At 36.1% G+C, this 15,788-nt stretch overlaps 2 protein-coding genes across 5 annotated transcripts in view; one reads left to right on the top strand and one right to left on the bottom strand.

Annotated features, from left to right (window-relative positions):
- The window catches only part of LOC114045951 (protein TANC1-like), a 265,490-nt gene extending 258,829 nt beyond the window's left edge, over nt 1-6,661 (top strand). For both annotated transcript variants that reach the window (XM_027866163.1, XM_027866164.1), the window contains 3 exons: nt 1,179-1,325; nt 1,845-1,945; nt 2,642-6,661. In XM_027866163.1, the coding sequence (XP_027721964.1) occupies nt 1,179-1,325; nt 1,845-1,945; nt 2,642-4,085 (1,692 nt within the window). In that variant the 3' untranslated portion in view covers nt 4,086-6,661. The remainder of the gene's footprint in view (nt 1-1,178; nt 1,326-1,844; nt 1,946-2,641) is intronic.
- Nucleotides 6,662-7,023: 362 nt separating this feature from the next.
- LOC114045953 (WD repeat, SAM and U-box domain-containing protein 1-like) overlaps nt 7,024-15,788 on the bottom strand; it is an 81,570-nt gene continuing 72,805 nt past the window's right edge. For all 3 annotated transcript variants that reach the window (XM_027866166.1, XM_027866167.1, XM_027866168.1), the window contains one exon: nt 7,024-9,128. In XM_027866166.1, coding sequence (XP_027721967.1) covers nt 8,971-9,128 — 158 coding nt within the window. In that variant the 3' untranslated portion in view covers nt 7,024-8,970. The remainder of the gene's footprint in view (nt 9,129-15,788) is intronic.

The raw sequence follows: 15,788 nt of genomic DNA, 5'->3' as shown, positions 1-15,788 counted from the left end.
GAGGGTTCTCCAGCATATATTTCATCAGTCCATCTAAGCATAAATAGTATCCTAGCCTTATCACTTGAGTAACTGCTAAAATTTTATAATATCTATGAGATAATTATTTACTTGAGATTGTCAAATGATTTTTTTTTTTTTTTTGGCTTCTAGCTATTCTCTCTCCTGAATAACTAGAATTTTAAAAAATTCCCATAAACCATTTGATTTATACACAAATGGACCTGATTTAAAAAAAAAAATAAAGATTTCAAATTTGTCCACAGTAGGACTCCACTGTGTGATACTATGCTAGTTATAAGTATTTATTCCAGTTCTGACTAGATGAAATTAAAACCAAAATCTGTAAAATTACTCCCTCACCAGTTTTCTGTGAGGTTGTTACTCTTCTCTTCAGATGTCTATTTGTTTCTTTAAAAAAAAAATCCTTAAAACTCACAGAGCATAACCAGCAGGGTTTCTGACTTAAGGAATCAGTTTGAAATTGAGTTCAGAGTGTGTGTTGCTGTGGCTTTGAAGTGGTTTTAATATGGATTTGGGTAGGCAATTATGTCACAAATATCAAGCCAATTTCAACAGGCTTCGTACCTGCTGTGCAATGGAAATGACTGAGCAAATAGGTTTCTTTAGCACTGAAAATGTGGTGGTGTTCTGATTTTTTAGCCATTGCTTCTAGTTCATTTAAAGAAAAAAAAATTATTATTCTATGGCAAACATAATCTAGGTTTCATCTATCTACAAGACTCTACTTGTCTTAGGAACGAGAACATTTTTTAATCTGGTTCTTTCCACAGAGTATAATCTCTTAGGATGAGACATTTTTAAGTTTTTCTTATACATTTCTTATATATTTATAAAAATATGTCATGTGTGAATGTGTTAGGCCCTGCATAAGGAGAATGTAAAGGGAAGCTAGTGTGATCCTCTGGCTTCTGTGTTTAAATTTTGGATGATTTCTGTTAATGATAAATTTGTTACTGAGGTTTAAATTTTTTTTTTTTTTAAAACCCTCCACCCCAGTCCTTTAGCAACCAGGTTATATCCATGGGGTCAAATAACCTGGAATGTCTTTAGGCTCTGGGTAATGTGTTAAAAGCAAAACTATTTATATTCCTGTCAGATTCTTAAAATTCCGTTCATTGAATCCTTGTCCTGAAATCTTTCCTTCTGACTGATAGAAAGGGAAGATGAAGGAAGCAGCCCAGAGATACCAGTGTGCCTTAAGGAAATTTCCTCGTGAAGGGTTTGGTGAAGACATGAAAGCATTCAATGAACTACGGGTTTCCCTCTATCTGAACTTGTCCCGGTGCCGAAGGAAAACAAATGTAAGTTGTGCTTGTCAACCATTCTACATTCTTAAGCCATGGAAAAGTAGATATGTGCTGTCTTTTTTAGAAAGCTTAATTTCTGTGATAGTAGCATATGACGAATTTGCTTTTCTTAGTGGACTATGTCATGATCAGTGTCACCTTTAGAGATTCTTTTCCTTTTGCAGGTGAGGAATCTGAGCCCCAGGGAGACTGATGTGCTTGAGATCATCCAGTTAACTGCAAAAGCTGGGACTAATTGTCCGTACTGTTAAGAGATAGCTTTCCCCTGGGTGTTAGTTTTCTCAGTGTCTGAAAATTTCCACTCTGTATTTGCCTTCACATTATCTTAACCTGCTCTTAAGTTTTAAAGGGCTCTCTTTCTGCTGGTTTGTACCTGCCAGGGCAGAGATGTTGTTAATAATTGATATTTCCATTCTGTTTCCAACAGTTGCTTTTGAAATCAGCAAAGGGAGTAACATAGGTTTGTGTTTTCATGCTTCTGTATAACTAATGTCCTTTATATTTTGATATCAGGATTTTGGCATGGCAGAAGAATTTGCTTCCAAGGCTCTGGAGTTGAAACCCAAATCCTATGAAGCTTATTATGCCAGAGCAAGAGCAAAGAGGAATAGCAGGTACTTTATATGCAGGTGGCTAGAGGAGCTGCTTTATCTTTGGCACTGTCCCTAAATATCCACCTCCTGACAAATTAATGGCATTCTATTTCATAAGTATCTTCCATAATACTTTTCATCACTTTTTAATACCCGATATCAATAAAGCTGAATTTTGTTTCCTGGCTACTCGGTAGTGATGGGATTCTTGTTTTTTGACCAGTCGAGATTTTGTGCTAGGTACACATCCTAGTTTGAAGTTCTTTCTCGTTACCCTGTGTTCCCAGAATGGATTGACCCCTGTTAATTAAAGAGACTTTTCTGTCATCTAGAGGATAACTGCTGTAAGAGAGAGTAGAGGCCTTTTTTCACTGCTGATCCATCATAAGGGCCAGTAATAAAAGCACTAAGAACTTTTTGTAAAGTGTTGATATAACATTATATAAATAATGAAAGGAGTTAAGTCAGAAGCACCAAACTCTTTGTTGTTTTTGATGGTTAGGGTGTTTTCTCCATTTGTATGGGGTTGTTATTCTGTTGTCTTTGTGCACATTTGAAATTCTAGTGGAGTGATATTTCTACGACCCACTACAACTTTGAAATTATCTGTACAAAAGTTATATACTCCAAAAGTTTCCTTCCTCCCTCTCCCACCCAAGTAAAAATTTTATTTGATAAAATGCACATCTCATGATTTTAATCTTCTTTATTACAAAGGCAATTTGCGGCTGCTCTGGCTGATTTGCAGGAGGCTGTGAAGTTGTGTCCCACCAACCAAGAAATCAAGAGGCTTCTGAGTCGTGTAGAAGAGGAATGCAAACAGCTGCAAAGAAGCCAGCAGCAGAAGCAACAGTGCCCTCCCTTGGCCCCAGCCAATGACTCAGACAATGAGGAGGAGAACTCAGCTCCTGGATTGGATGATCAGTTTCCCATGGAGGAGGCTGAAGAGGAGGAGACAGTGCAGCTGGGGGACTTGGTTTCACTGCCTGTGAGGCCTCAGCCCTCTTCCTCAGTACCTGCTCCATACAGCAGAACCCTTCAGGAAGGGCTGCAGCCGAAAGCAAGACCAGCATCACCCCAGAATAGGCCAGGAAGCAGTAAGCTCCCAAGGGAGCCAGTTGTTCAGCCAGGTTTGATAATGCAGCCTACTAAGCGGGCACAGATTGTGAAAACCAACCAGCACCTGAGTTCTCTTCAGTCGAACTTGAGAACTGGAGTGGGTACTAGCGGTGCAAAAATTCAGGCTTCTTCTCAGAATCCTCCCCCAAGTCCCATGCCAGGAAGGTCCCCTGCGATTCTCACTAATAGAAGCCAGCATTTAGAGGGGACAGGCTCTTTCACTGCAGGAGCCAACTCTGGCCTATATGGTGACCGGGTGGGCATCAATCAGAATGCACATCTGCAGTGCAGTGAGAGTGGCTCTGCATATCCTTTACCAAGCAAGGTTAAAACTGCAGAGAGGCTTCTAGCTCATGCTTCCTTAACTCTGGATGTAGCCCCTCCAAGCCAGAGTGTGTCAGTGAATTGTAGTGATATGAAGCATGTAGGTTCTTTGGCTAATTCAGCCTCTAACGGTTCTCCATCTGGAAGCATGAAAATGTCCAATTCAGCCAGCAGTTTAGCTTCAAGTAGCAGTTTTTCAGATGGTTTGAAGGCCCAAGGGGCAGATGCAAGAAATAAGGAGAAGGTGGCTAATAACCAGGGTCAGAGTGGTATGGCTGAGCACAGACCACGCAATACTCCATTCATGGGCATTATGGATAAGACTGCAAGATTCCAACAGCAGGGAAATCCATCCAGCCGTACCTGGCACTGCCAGGTGACCGAGGGGTTACTGACAAACCCATCTGCAGCTGGCCTGCAGTCTTCACACTGTGAGCAGCCCTCTGTCAAACAGGCAGGAGGATACAATAACCAAACTAAAATGTGTTCTGCTTCCCCCCTGGGTGGAATTGTCCACAGTGGGGCCCAGTTGAAAGAACTTGAAGAAAACAAGTGCCAAATACCAGTCCATTGTCAAGACAGCCGGAGAGCCAAGAATGTTTCTCACTTGTATCCGGAGAGCATCTCGAAACAACAGCCCCCTATTAGTAAGGAAACTCATCGAAGTCATATCACTTCAGCAAAACCAAAGCGATCGTTCATAGAATCCAATGTGTAAGCATTAAGAGAAATGCCATGTAAAACAGACAAAGCAATGTACTCGTGCCTGGTGTGAATCACTAATTGTGGCTGTTTTATCCTAAAAATAAGAGCTTTTTAGTTATGGTTTTTGATGTTTTCTGTGGAGCTGATGTGATTGGGTATTGACCATCAGTGCTATCAAAAAAAGTAGGATAAACCACTTTAATATGAAGCTAAAAGTCACCATGAACAAGAATGTTAACTGGAATGTCAAGCAGAGCTGGAAAAAAATGGTAAATGAATGGTTAGCTGTGACTGATTGTAAAGTTATAAAATAGGGAGCATCCAAAGAGATACTGTTTTGTGTCCTTTGCTTCTCTTATGAGATGGTTTATAATGATCTCTTTTCTGGGTCTTTGATATGATGAAAATTACAGTATTTATCTAAAGAATATTCACACTTTTCTCACTCCATGTGTGAGAAACTCCTAGAACTGTAGGTAAAAAGCAGTAAATACGTGTGACCCAGGACTGTAGATAAATGCTTTTTGAATAAGGAGTATTATACTTTATTGATGGTTCAATAAATCCCTAGTTTAATATATAAGACATGATTTAGGAGTGATTTCTTAAGACACTTCGAGTTGAGTGTGAGGTGGGACTGTAAAGTAATGTGATTGCCCCCCCCCCCCCCCCCACCGTTTTAAACAAATATCCATATAATTGTTGTCTCCATTAAGGAAGTTGCCTTGAGATGCTATGCATTTATTTCAACAATGTTGTCATTGTTCAGAACCTTCTTTGGAACTGCTCTTCAGAACCCATAGCTCTGTCCTCCCTGAAGGCTAATTTTTATCTTTTGAAGGGGAATACAGCCCAAGGTGAACAAAATCAAGGCTAATGGTGATGATTTGGGTAGAAGTAAAGTATTTACTATAAAGTAATGCAAGTGGTTCTCTCAGTGTGCAAACTGAGTGTGAAGGTAGTTCTAGAAGGAGGGTTCTAGAAATATGAGCAATGGTAGCATTGCTGCGGTAAAGTCCCAAGGTGACTGCTTTGAAAAATAAAAACTTGTTTAGGTGTAAATTCTGCTCAGTTGATAAAATCACTCTTTACTTTACAAGTCACACTCTCTTTGAATATATATGTATGTATATATAAAGGTAGTCCAGTTTTACTTAAATATGTAAATATAATTTTATTTTCAAATAGTTAATCCAGAAAAATACAATGCATGTTTGTTTTTTTTTTAAGCTTCAACCATGCTGATTATTGCACTGAATAATATATTATTATGGCATGTTAACAATATACCAGTAACCGCACTTTATATAGTTTATATTAACACCTTTAAGGTGCTAAACTCCAAAATTATGTATCATTCATTTGTGGTGATAAGGTACAGGAAAAAGGTGTTTTTATATGAAACATGATGTGTTATTTGAAGGTTTCACTGTAACAGTTTGAAAGCGTTGGATTACATTTGTTTTTTATAGGATGGGGTGTGACATTTATTTTCCAGAGTTGGGGAGAAGAAAATTCTATATTTACAGAAGTGTTTTCAAAATGAATAGTTGTAACGAAGTTCCTGTGAGGGTATCTTTTGTACAAGTTGGAATATTCCATTGTCATTCTTCAGCATTTGTTCTGTGTGTACAGTGTGTACTTTGTAAAAACAGCTTTATCCATTTTTACAAGCTTTTCATGAGTCTGCATATGATTACTTTGGCTTATTTATTTTCTTTGATATTTGTATGTCTTATTCTTTTGTTATGTAGTTTGTTTTTGCACAGCTACTGTACTTTTCCATATGGAATAAAGACCATTAATATAGTTTGCTCTGAGTTGAACAAAACCCTGGATGTGGCGAGAGTGTACTGTTTATGAGAATGATACGTGCAGTGACTTAACTTTCTTTCCCGAGGCCTTATAGGAGTTCTAGAAGCTGAACATTGACATTAGGTCTTTGTTCCTCTGAAACACATTTTTCATAGATCAAATCTTTATTTTCACTTTCTAGCTGTGCCAGAAAAACTTAGTGTCTGTTTTGACTGGCAACAGGATGGGTAATGCTCCAACTCTCAATCATTTTTGCCAAAACACACAGAAAATTGAGTGTTACTGTCACAGGTTTGCCTTTAGCACATTTATATTACAATATGTTTCATCTTAAAATGTTTGTCTTCATACCAACATGAATTTTAATTTCAAAGTAAAGTATGAACAAGGGTAAATGGCAAGCTGTGCTACCCCAAGATAAAGTTTTGATATACGAAGATGTGAACTTGATCTTTACATTTATCTAGTCAATTGTAATACTAAAGTATCTCCAAATCACCTCTTATTTACATTGACTCAGGGTGACTTTTTTTTTTAAATCCAGCAAATTCTTTAGTTTGGTTAAAGAAATTTCTTTGAAGCAAATTTTAAGACTGTTTTTGGATAGATTCCTAATTGAAGGAAGACAGAGGAATATAAGGAGTTTAATATGTTCTGTAGATAGATAGTGGAAAGTTGCCTTAGGTTAAGGGAAGAAGATTTATTAGGCACTTAATGTATGCTAAGCACTGTGCTAAGAGCTGGTGATACAAACTCAAGGGGGGAAAAACAGTTCCTGTCCTCAGAGCTTATGTTCTAATGGTGAAAGATAATACAGAAAAAGGAGCTGAAAAGTTGGGGGTGGGGAGGGAGGAAGAAAGCATACACACAGGGAATGAAGACTGGCCAATCTGGGCCCCTCCACAAAATGGAGGCGCCAGGAAGTACTCAACAGTATGCTACTCAGTGAACTCCCTGCTCCCTCGTATCATGCACATTTTCCTGAAGCAAGGTAAGACTCAATTTTTTTTATGAGGCCACCTGTGTTGCCTCAAATTGAATAAACCTGTGGATTTTCATTCATTCTTTGGTTAAAAGCACTCATGGTTCTGCCTGCTCAGATAAAATGATAATTATTGAACCTTTTACTTTAAGTGTCACTTAAAATAGCATTTATTTATTCCTATTCCAGATTTTAAATTGTGACATTCTCTTGCTTAAAGCAAATCCAGTGTCTTAAAAAAAAACAAAACACTACAGGTGCCATAGAAATACTTTTGCATTAATGGTTGATTCTTCAGGTAGTGAACAATACCTTATAATTTCTTTTGAAAGAAGTGTGATCCATATCTAGTGATATTAAACAGGAACTGAGAAGAATTGTTTTAGTAAAATGCTGGAATGCAAAAGTAGCAGTATGTAATTATCATATGTGAATTTAATATGTTGTAAATGAGATTTTATTTCTGAATAGGAATTTTTTTCCCACTAAATTCACAAAATAGGAGCTATGATATTTTTATAATCATTTTATAGGTGATCTGCTTTCTATAATTTAAGCAAGAAGACTTCTGTAAGAAGATTTGCTTTCCCTAGGTTTTTCTTTCTGTAGATGGATATCTTTGATTGTTTAAATGTTTTTTGTTAGCTCATAATTTAGATGTAGAACAAAGGCTTTCTGATCTAAGAATAATGGTAGGTCTTAATTTGTTCCTTCTTTTTGAAATGAAGCTTATTTCACATAGAGGATGGATACATTCAGAGGAATGTAGTGTTCCTTTTTCTTTTGGTACACTGACATAAAACCTTCCTCATCATAGTCCTGTAAGTTGGATGTTTATTTCCATGCTGCTGTTCTCATTTTACAGATGAGGAAAACTGACCTAGAGAGATTATGATTTCCCTACAATCTTGCAGCTGGTAAATGCTGAATCCAGAACTAGAATGATATCTTCTGACTCCCAGGTCCTGGTGCTCTTTATGTTATATCATCTATTTACTTATATAGCATATTGCTAGCAGAGTCAGTGGTGGCCACTAAACACTAAATCTCATTGGAAATGTGAAAGCCACTCAAATTAACCAAGATATCATAAAGTTCTTTTAGAATTAAAAAAACCTTGCACCCAAATCTAACTTCTTTGAACCTAAAATTCCCTACGGGGGCAAGTCTTCTCTAAGGGAAGAGACCAAATTATCAGACTGTCACATAGAAAAGTTCTTTGCCCACAAGCTTGGAGTCAATAGCAATTTGTGGGAAAAAAGAGGATAAAATATCAGTTTTAAATACTATAATGTCCTTGTAAACTCTAGCAGAAAGGCATTGTGACATGCTTTGTACTTCCCTCCAAACTGTGCCTGAATAGCTTTTTCAATCTGACTTGATTTTTGTAGAAACTTGATAATTAGCTCTTCCCCAACTGTTTCCTATATTTTCAGTAACAAACCACAGATTTTAATATAATTACTTGCTAAATTTATCAGAACTGATAGAACCTCCCTAAATTCTTACTCAGGTAAGGTGTGGGCCTACCTCTGAAGTCCCTTTCAAACCTGAGATTTTGTAAAATTGTGTACACACAGACATACACACACACAAACACATTCACAAAGGATGGTCTGACATTTAATTTAGAGTATTAATATGTTTTTTATCGGAAAGGGCAGTTCAAATGAATATATGTTAAAATTCTGCTCAAAATGGGCCACCAGTGCTACAATGAAGATTTCTTTAGAGTGGTATTTGTTGTAAGAATATTTGATACAAATACCTACTAAGGAGCCAGTTTGGCTATAATAATTGTTGTTGAGATATTTAATATTAAAAGACATTGTTACCTAATGTCAAAAGAAACCTTTCTGTTGTATATATTCATTTGACTGCTTTGTATTTGTATAAAAATGACATCATAAATAAGGTTAGATACAGAATTTAATTCACAATATGTTTTAAAGACAAAATATAGAAACTTTAGTTAAACAAAATTTACCTTACCTTCTGTTTGGATATAACTTTTTGAGTTCATATATGTTTTCCTTTAAAGCCGCTAGAAATTTACCTCATTGGAGTTAGTAATTATCTAAGTAAGGATATCTAAACAGTTTCATTTCTGATGAGTCTCTAGCCAGCGATCGATGGCCATTTTCAGAGTCCTATTTGGTGTCAGTATGAGTGAAGGAAGAATCAGATTAGTCATTGGACTTGTACGCTTCTTTTTGCTGATCCAGTTTTCTATTGCTTCCTTTTCATAGGAATATCCATCTATAAGAAATAATTAGAAAACCCATCATTTGACAAAAACAAACTTGACTCCTACAATGATTTGAGTTGTAAAATCTACGACTGATGCCAATTGTCTTAATGTTGTGATTTAATGGGTACTTGAAAGGTTTCTGTACTCTTTTCTCCCCAACCAGCCTTGAAAAAAACTGAGGCATTAAGTATTATGAAAATTAGAGCCATTAAAACACTTTAGCTCAAATTAGTTTACCAGATAGTTTGCTGCAATGTTAGAAAGCTAAGAGCAGGATCCTGTGGGAACAATAAATTTTGAAATGGAAAAGAAAGAAGAAAGGATTCAGTGCTGCAGTTGTAGAAGGCACTCTTGGATGGGGTGATGGGAGGGATTGCAAGGCAGGGATGGTTAAAGAGTTTGGAAACCTCAGGAAGTTAAAGGACTCTGGGTTCTTGGGTGATAGCCCATGCTAATGCACTGACTATTTTTTCTAGGGCTCCCTTGCCCAGGACTCAGTGGTCAAATGAGTCCACCATATTTTGTATCTTTTATGTGAATAGTAAAAACAGTTTCTTTCAATGGCAAGTGATTCTTTAAAAAGTTCAATAACAGTAGCCATTAAATAAGTATAGTGTGATGGGCTCTTCTTGGGGCATGGGAGTAGGGGCGCTAACATAAGAGACCAGCATATCTGTCCTTGGTGCTTACAATTGGTTTTCTATCCCCATTTGGGTGTTGCTTATGCCAAAACATGAATGGGGTGGGCAGAGAAAAAGTACCATCCAAGAAATTCAATTAGGAAAAAACTATATAAACATGTAATATGAATAAACAAAAAAAACAAACATGGCATAATGGAAAAAGAGGCAGCTTTGGATCAGGGAAAACCTGAGTTTTAAGTCCTGTCTTGGATACATACTAACTATCTGACCTTGGGCAAGTTACTTAATCTTTGCAGATTAGGTGATCCATCTATTTTTCTGTAAAACAGAGGTTCTTAACTTTTGTGTATGTCATGCATGTTTGGTGAAGTCTATGGATCCAGTCTCAGAATGTTTTCAAATGCACAAAATCCATTGGATTTCAAAGGAAACCATTTATGCCGAAATAAAGTTATCAAAATGTTTTTTAAATGTTAGTTTTTAAAATGTGAGTTTAAACTGTGGATCTAATGGCTACATCAATTTCAAAGTAGCGATGGTGAGTGTAAGTGATATTTTAAGGTATCTGTGATACTGAAAAAAATATTTCTACTGGTACCAGAGGTATTTTTTATACTATTGTAATTTGTTGCTAAATTTCAGTTAGAGGTTAGTGAAAATGAAAATTCAATTTTTTTCTCTTGCCAAATTCAAAGAACCCTTGAAATGTACTGAAAGGTCTCAGATTAAGAACACCTGCTCTAAAACATATACATTTGAAATGCCTTTAAAAAAAAACACAACAAACTCTATTCTTAGACTGTACAGCTTGCCTGAGGATTCCCTTACTGCTCCATGCTGTCCTTTCTCTTGTCCCCATCTGTTCTCAGGAACTTCACAATATAAACTTGAGTGTAAATGCCATCTTCCTTCCCAGAGTACAATTTAATGCACTTCTATTTATATTACACACTACTAGTATTTCAACACAGAAACCTGTGTCCCTTGTTATGGGGGTTTCTTTCAAACCCATTTCACAATTTTGGAGAAAGCACATTTTATTAAAAAAAGAATAATCCTGTATTTTAATCAAATGGTATTAGTATCTGCCAACGTGTATGTGAATAACAAAGTAAAGTTCCTTTAATCTTACATAATCTTAATATGTGGTACAGATCTTTGAAGCTTTAGCTACTAATATACATCCTATTAATGAAAAGAATGTATTCTGAGGACACATCTCTTTCAAAATTTGACAATGAGATAGAAACATCATTAACTAACAGTAACATTAATACAAAAGATACGGAATTTCATTTTCTACATGAACAGAGTAGTACATTCACTGATGTTGATATTTCCTCCACTAGTAGAGATCCAAAACTGTTCTCTGACTTAAAAGATGGTCTTCAACAATTGCTATGATTAAAACATTCATCACCCTCCAACCTACATATTAAGAACGTAAGTATTTGGTTATCTCAGGGTAGAATGATGAAATGTCTGACCTAGATGGGGCAGGAAAGAAGGTGAGGGGAAGAGCACAGAAGGGGGGGTGGAGCCTGAAGGAAAAGGAATCTACTGTAGCTAATTAAATAATAGGTCCAGAATAACACAGCGAAAACAGGCACAGAAGACTCTTGGTGAGAGGCAAAGGAGTCTAACACAAAAATATAAAAGCACAAGAAAAAAGGACTTAACCAATTATTTTATACATCAGAGTGAATGAACTTGAAGATAAAATATGCAGAGGTAACTTAAGGATCATAGGTCTTCTGGAAGAACATGAAAAATCAAAGAACTTGAAAATGATTCTGCAAGAAATAATATGAGAAAACTGCCTATAACTTTCGAATGCAAACAATAAAGCATTGCTTGACCAAACCAAAAACCATGCTTGACTCTTCAAGGCAGTGGTTAAATTTCACAATTTCAGTTAAAAAGAATTTGTTTACAAGTATCTAGGGGAAAAAAACCCTTCAAATATAAAGGAAAATTGAGGGTGGAATCAAGATAGCAAAGTAAGGCAGGAACTCTCCCATATTCACTTCTGAACAACTATAAAATATGCCTCAAAATGAATTCTGGAGCAGCAGAACAAATAAAAGGACACTGTGAAAAAATGTTCCAGCCCATGACAATGGTTAACACATTCCAGTGCAGTTGGTATCCAGGCAGGCTAGCAGAAGGCCGGGTCCCAGCAAGCCTGTGGCAAGGCCCCTAGCTATGAGGTTCTGTGGCCCTGGCACTGCAGGACAGCTGACAGACCCTACTGTCCTGGTGCAGCAGGCCAGTGGCAAGGTCCTATGGCCCTATGCTTTAGGCACAAGAAACCTGGGACAGTGCCCCTTCCACCCCAGGAGCAGAACCCAACTTTAAAAATCATGAACTAGACTGGGGAAAAAAATGAGCAAAAAAAAAAAAGAAAGAAACTGACCACAGAAAGTTACCTCAAGAAAAATGTGAATTGGTGTCAGTCCAAAAAGAACTCCTGGAAGAGCTCAAAAAGGATTTTTTTTTTTGCTTAGGCAGTTGGAGTTAAGTACGTGCCCAGGGTCACACAGATAGTAAGTGTCAAGTATTTGGTCTGAGGCCAGATTTGAACTCAGGTCCTCCTGACTTGAGGGCCGGTGCTGTATCCACTGTGCCACCTAGCTGCCCCCAAAAAGGATTTTAAAAATAAAGTTAGAGAGGTAGAAGAAAAACTGGGAAAAGAAATGAAAATGATGTAAGAGAATCATGAAAAAATAGTCAACAGCTTAGAAGTTCAAAAAGTGGAAAAAAAGATATACAAAAATTCACTGAAGAAAACAACTCCTTAAAAAATAGAACTGGCCTAATGAAAAAGGAGATACAAAAGTTCATTGAAGAAAATTATTCCTTATAAATTAGCATTGGGCAAGTGGAAACTAATGACTCCATGAGATATCAGGAAACAATAAAACAAAATCAAAAGAATGAGAAAATAGAAAATGTCAAATATTTCATTGGAAAAATAATCTGGAAAATAAATTGAGAAGAGATAATTTAAGATTTACTGGACTATCTGAAAGCCATGATCAAAAAAAAGGAGCCTAGGTATCATATTTCAAGAAATTAACAAGGAAAACTACTTTGATACTCTAAAACCAGAAAGTAAAATAAAAATTGAAAGACTCCTTCTGAAAGAGATCCCAAAATGAAAACTCCCGGGAATATTCTAGCCAAATTCCAGAACTCTCAGGTCAAGGAAAAAAATACTGCAAGCAAACAATTTAAATATCATGGAGCCACAGTCAGGATTACATAGAATTTAGCAGTTTCTACATTAATTGATATTAATGTGATATTCCAGAAGGCAAAGAAGCTAGGATTACAATCAAGAATCACCTATCCAATGAAACTGAGTATAATCCTTCAGGGAAAAAGATGGACATTCAAGGACATACAGGACTTTCACACATTCCTGATGAAAAGACCAAAGCTGAAAAGAAAATTAGATTTCCAAATGGAAGACTCAAGAGAAGCATAAAAAGGTAAAGAGGAAAGAGAAAACATAAGAGATTCAATAATGTTACATTGTTTACATCCCTACACAAGAAGCTGATACTTGGAATTCTTAAGAATTATCATGGTTAGGGCAGTTAAGAATATTCACAGACAGAGGGTACTGGTGTAAGTTGACTTTGATGGGATGATTAAAAAAAATTAAGGAGTAAGAAAGAGGATTGCACTTGGAGAGAAGGGAAGGGAAAGGTAGAATGGGGTAAATTATTTTACATGAAGAGGCGCAAAAGATATATTACATTGTAGGGAAAGTTTGGGGAGCATCGTTTGAACCTTACTCTCATCAGAATTGACTCAAACAGAATAACAAACACTCAGTTGGGTACAGAAATCTATCTTATCCTACAAGGTAGCAGGGAGGGGATTGATAGAAGGATGGATTAGGGGAGGCAGTAGTTAGAAGCAAAATACTGTTGAAGAGGGACAGGATGAAGGGGGAGGAGGGGAGGAAAGGAAGAACAAAGAAAGAGGGAAGGAGAGGAAAAACAGTAATTGTAACTGTGAATGGGACAAACTCACCATAAAATGAAAGCAGATAGAGTGGACTAAAAACTAGAATCCTACAGTGTGTTGATTACAAGAAACACATTTGAAGCAGAGAGACACACACAGTAAAGGGCTGGAGCAGAATCTATTATGTTTCAGCTGAAGTTAAAAAAAAAAAGCAGGGGTAGGAATCATGATCTTAGACAAAACAAAAGCAAAAATAGACCTAATTAAAAAGATAAAGAAGGAAACTACATCTTACTAAAAGGTACCACAGACAATGAAGTAATTTCAGTATTGAATATATATGCACCAAATGGCAGAGTGTCCAAATTTTTAAAGAACTTAAATGAGTTAAAGAAGGAAATAGTAAAACTATACTAGTGAGGGACCTCAACTTTTCCCCTCTCAGAACTAGATACATCCAACCACAAAATAAACAAGAAGGAAAGTAGGGAGGTGAATAGAATTTTAGAAGAGTTAGTTATGATAGAGCTGGAGAAAACTGAATGGAGATGAAAAGGAAAACACCCTTTCCTCAGCAGTATATGACACCTACACAAAAATTGTCCATGTAAGCAGGATAAACCTCACAATCAAATGCAAACTGGCAGAAATATTAAATGTATCTTTTTCAGATGATAATTCAATAAAAAAATTACATTCAATAAAGGGTCACATAAAGACATTAGAAATTATTTGGAAACTAAATAAAATAATCCTAAGAATGAGTCAAAGAACAAATAATAATTTCATTAATGAGAATAACAATGAGACATACCAAAATTTATATGATGCAGCCAAAGCAGTACTGAGGGGAGAATTTATATCTAAATGCCTACATTAATAAATTAAAGAGCAGATAAATGAATTGGACATGCAACTAAAAAAACTAGAGAAAGAGCAAATTTAAAACCCTCAATTAAATGCCAAATTGGAAAACCTGAAAACCAAAGGAGAGATTAATAAAATTTAAAGTAAACCATTGGACTATATAAATAAACTGGGAGCTGGTTGTATGGGGAAAAAAAAATCACAACCAAATTACTAGCATCAAAAATGAAAAGGGTGAATTTGCCATCAATGAAAAAGAAATTAAAGCAATTATTAGGAGTTATTTTGCCCAGTTATATGCCAATAAATATGACAATCTAAGTGAAATGGATGAATATTTACAAAAATATAAATTGCCCAGACTAACAGAAGAGGAAATAGAATACTTAAGTAACCCTATCTTAGAAAAGGAAATTGAAAAAGCCATCAATAAAGTCCCTAAGAAAAAACTACTCAGGACCAGATGGATTCACAAGTAAATTCTACCAAACATTTAAAGAACAATTAATTCCAATATTATACAAACTATTTGGAAAAACAGGTGCAGGAGTCCTACCAAAATCTTTTTAAAGACACAAATATTATGCTGATACCTAAATCAGCAACAGCAGAAACAGAGAAAGAAAACTATAGACCAATTTTCCTAATGAATATCAATGCAAAAAAATTAAATAAAATATAATCAAGGAGATTAGAGCACTATATCACTATATCACAAGGATCATACACTACGACCAGGTGGGATTTACACCAGGGATGCAAGGTTGGTTCAATACTAGGAAATCTATCAGCATAACTGACCATATCAGTAACAAAACCAATACAAATGCTATGATTATCTCAATAGATGCAGAAAAGGCCTTTGACAAAATACAATACCCATTCCTATTAAAAACACTAGAAAGCACAGGAATAAAGAGAGTGTTCCTTAAAATGATAAGTAGTATCTATGTAAAAACATCAGCAAGCATCCCCATTCTGTAATGGGGATAAGCTAAAAGTTTTCCCAGTAAGATGAGGAGTGAAGCCAGGATACCCCTTATCTTCAATGTTGTGCTACAAAAGTTAGCTATGGCAATAAGAAGAAAAAAAAAATGAAGTAATTAGAACAGACGAGGAAATTAAACCATCACTCTTTGCAGGTGATATGATGGTACACTTAGAGAAGCCTAGAGAATC

Source organism: Vombatus ursinus, unplaced genomic scaffold (assembly GCF_900497805.2).
Source record: "Vombatus ursinus unplaced genomic scaffold, bare-nosed wombat genome assembly UNPS02014779.1, whole genome shotgun sequence".
Taxonomy (NCBI): Eukaryota; Metazoa; Chordata; class Mammalia; order Diprotodontia; family Vombatidae; genus Vombatus; species Vombatus ursinus.
This window is presented reverse-complemented; position numbering and strand designations above follow the sequence as displayed.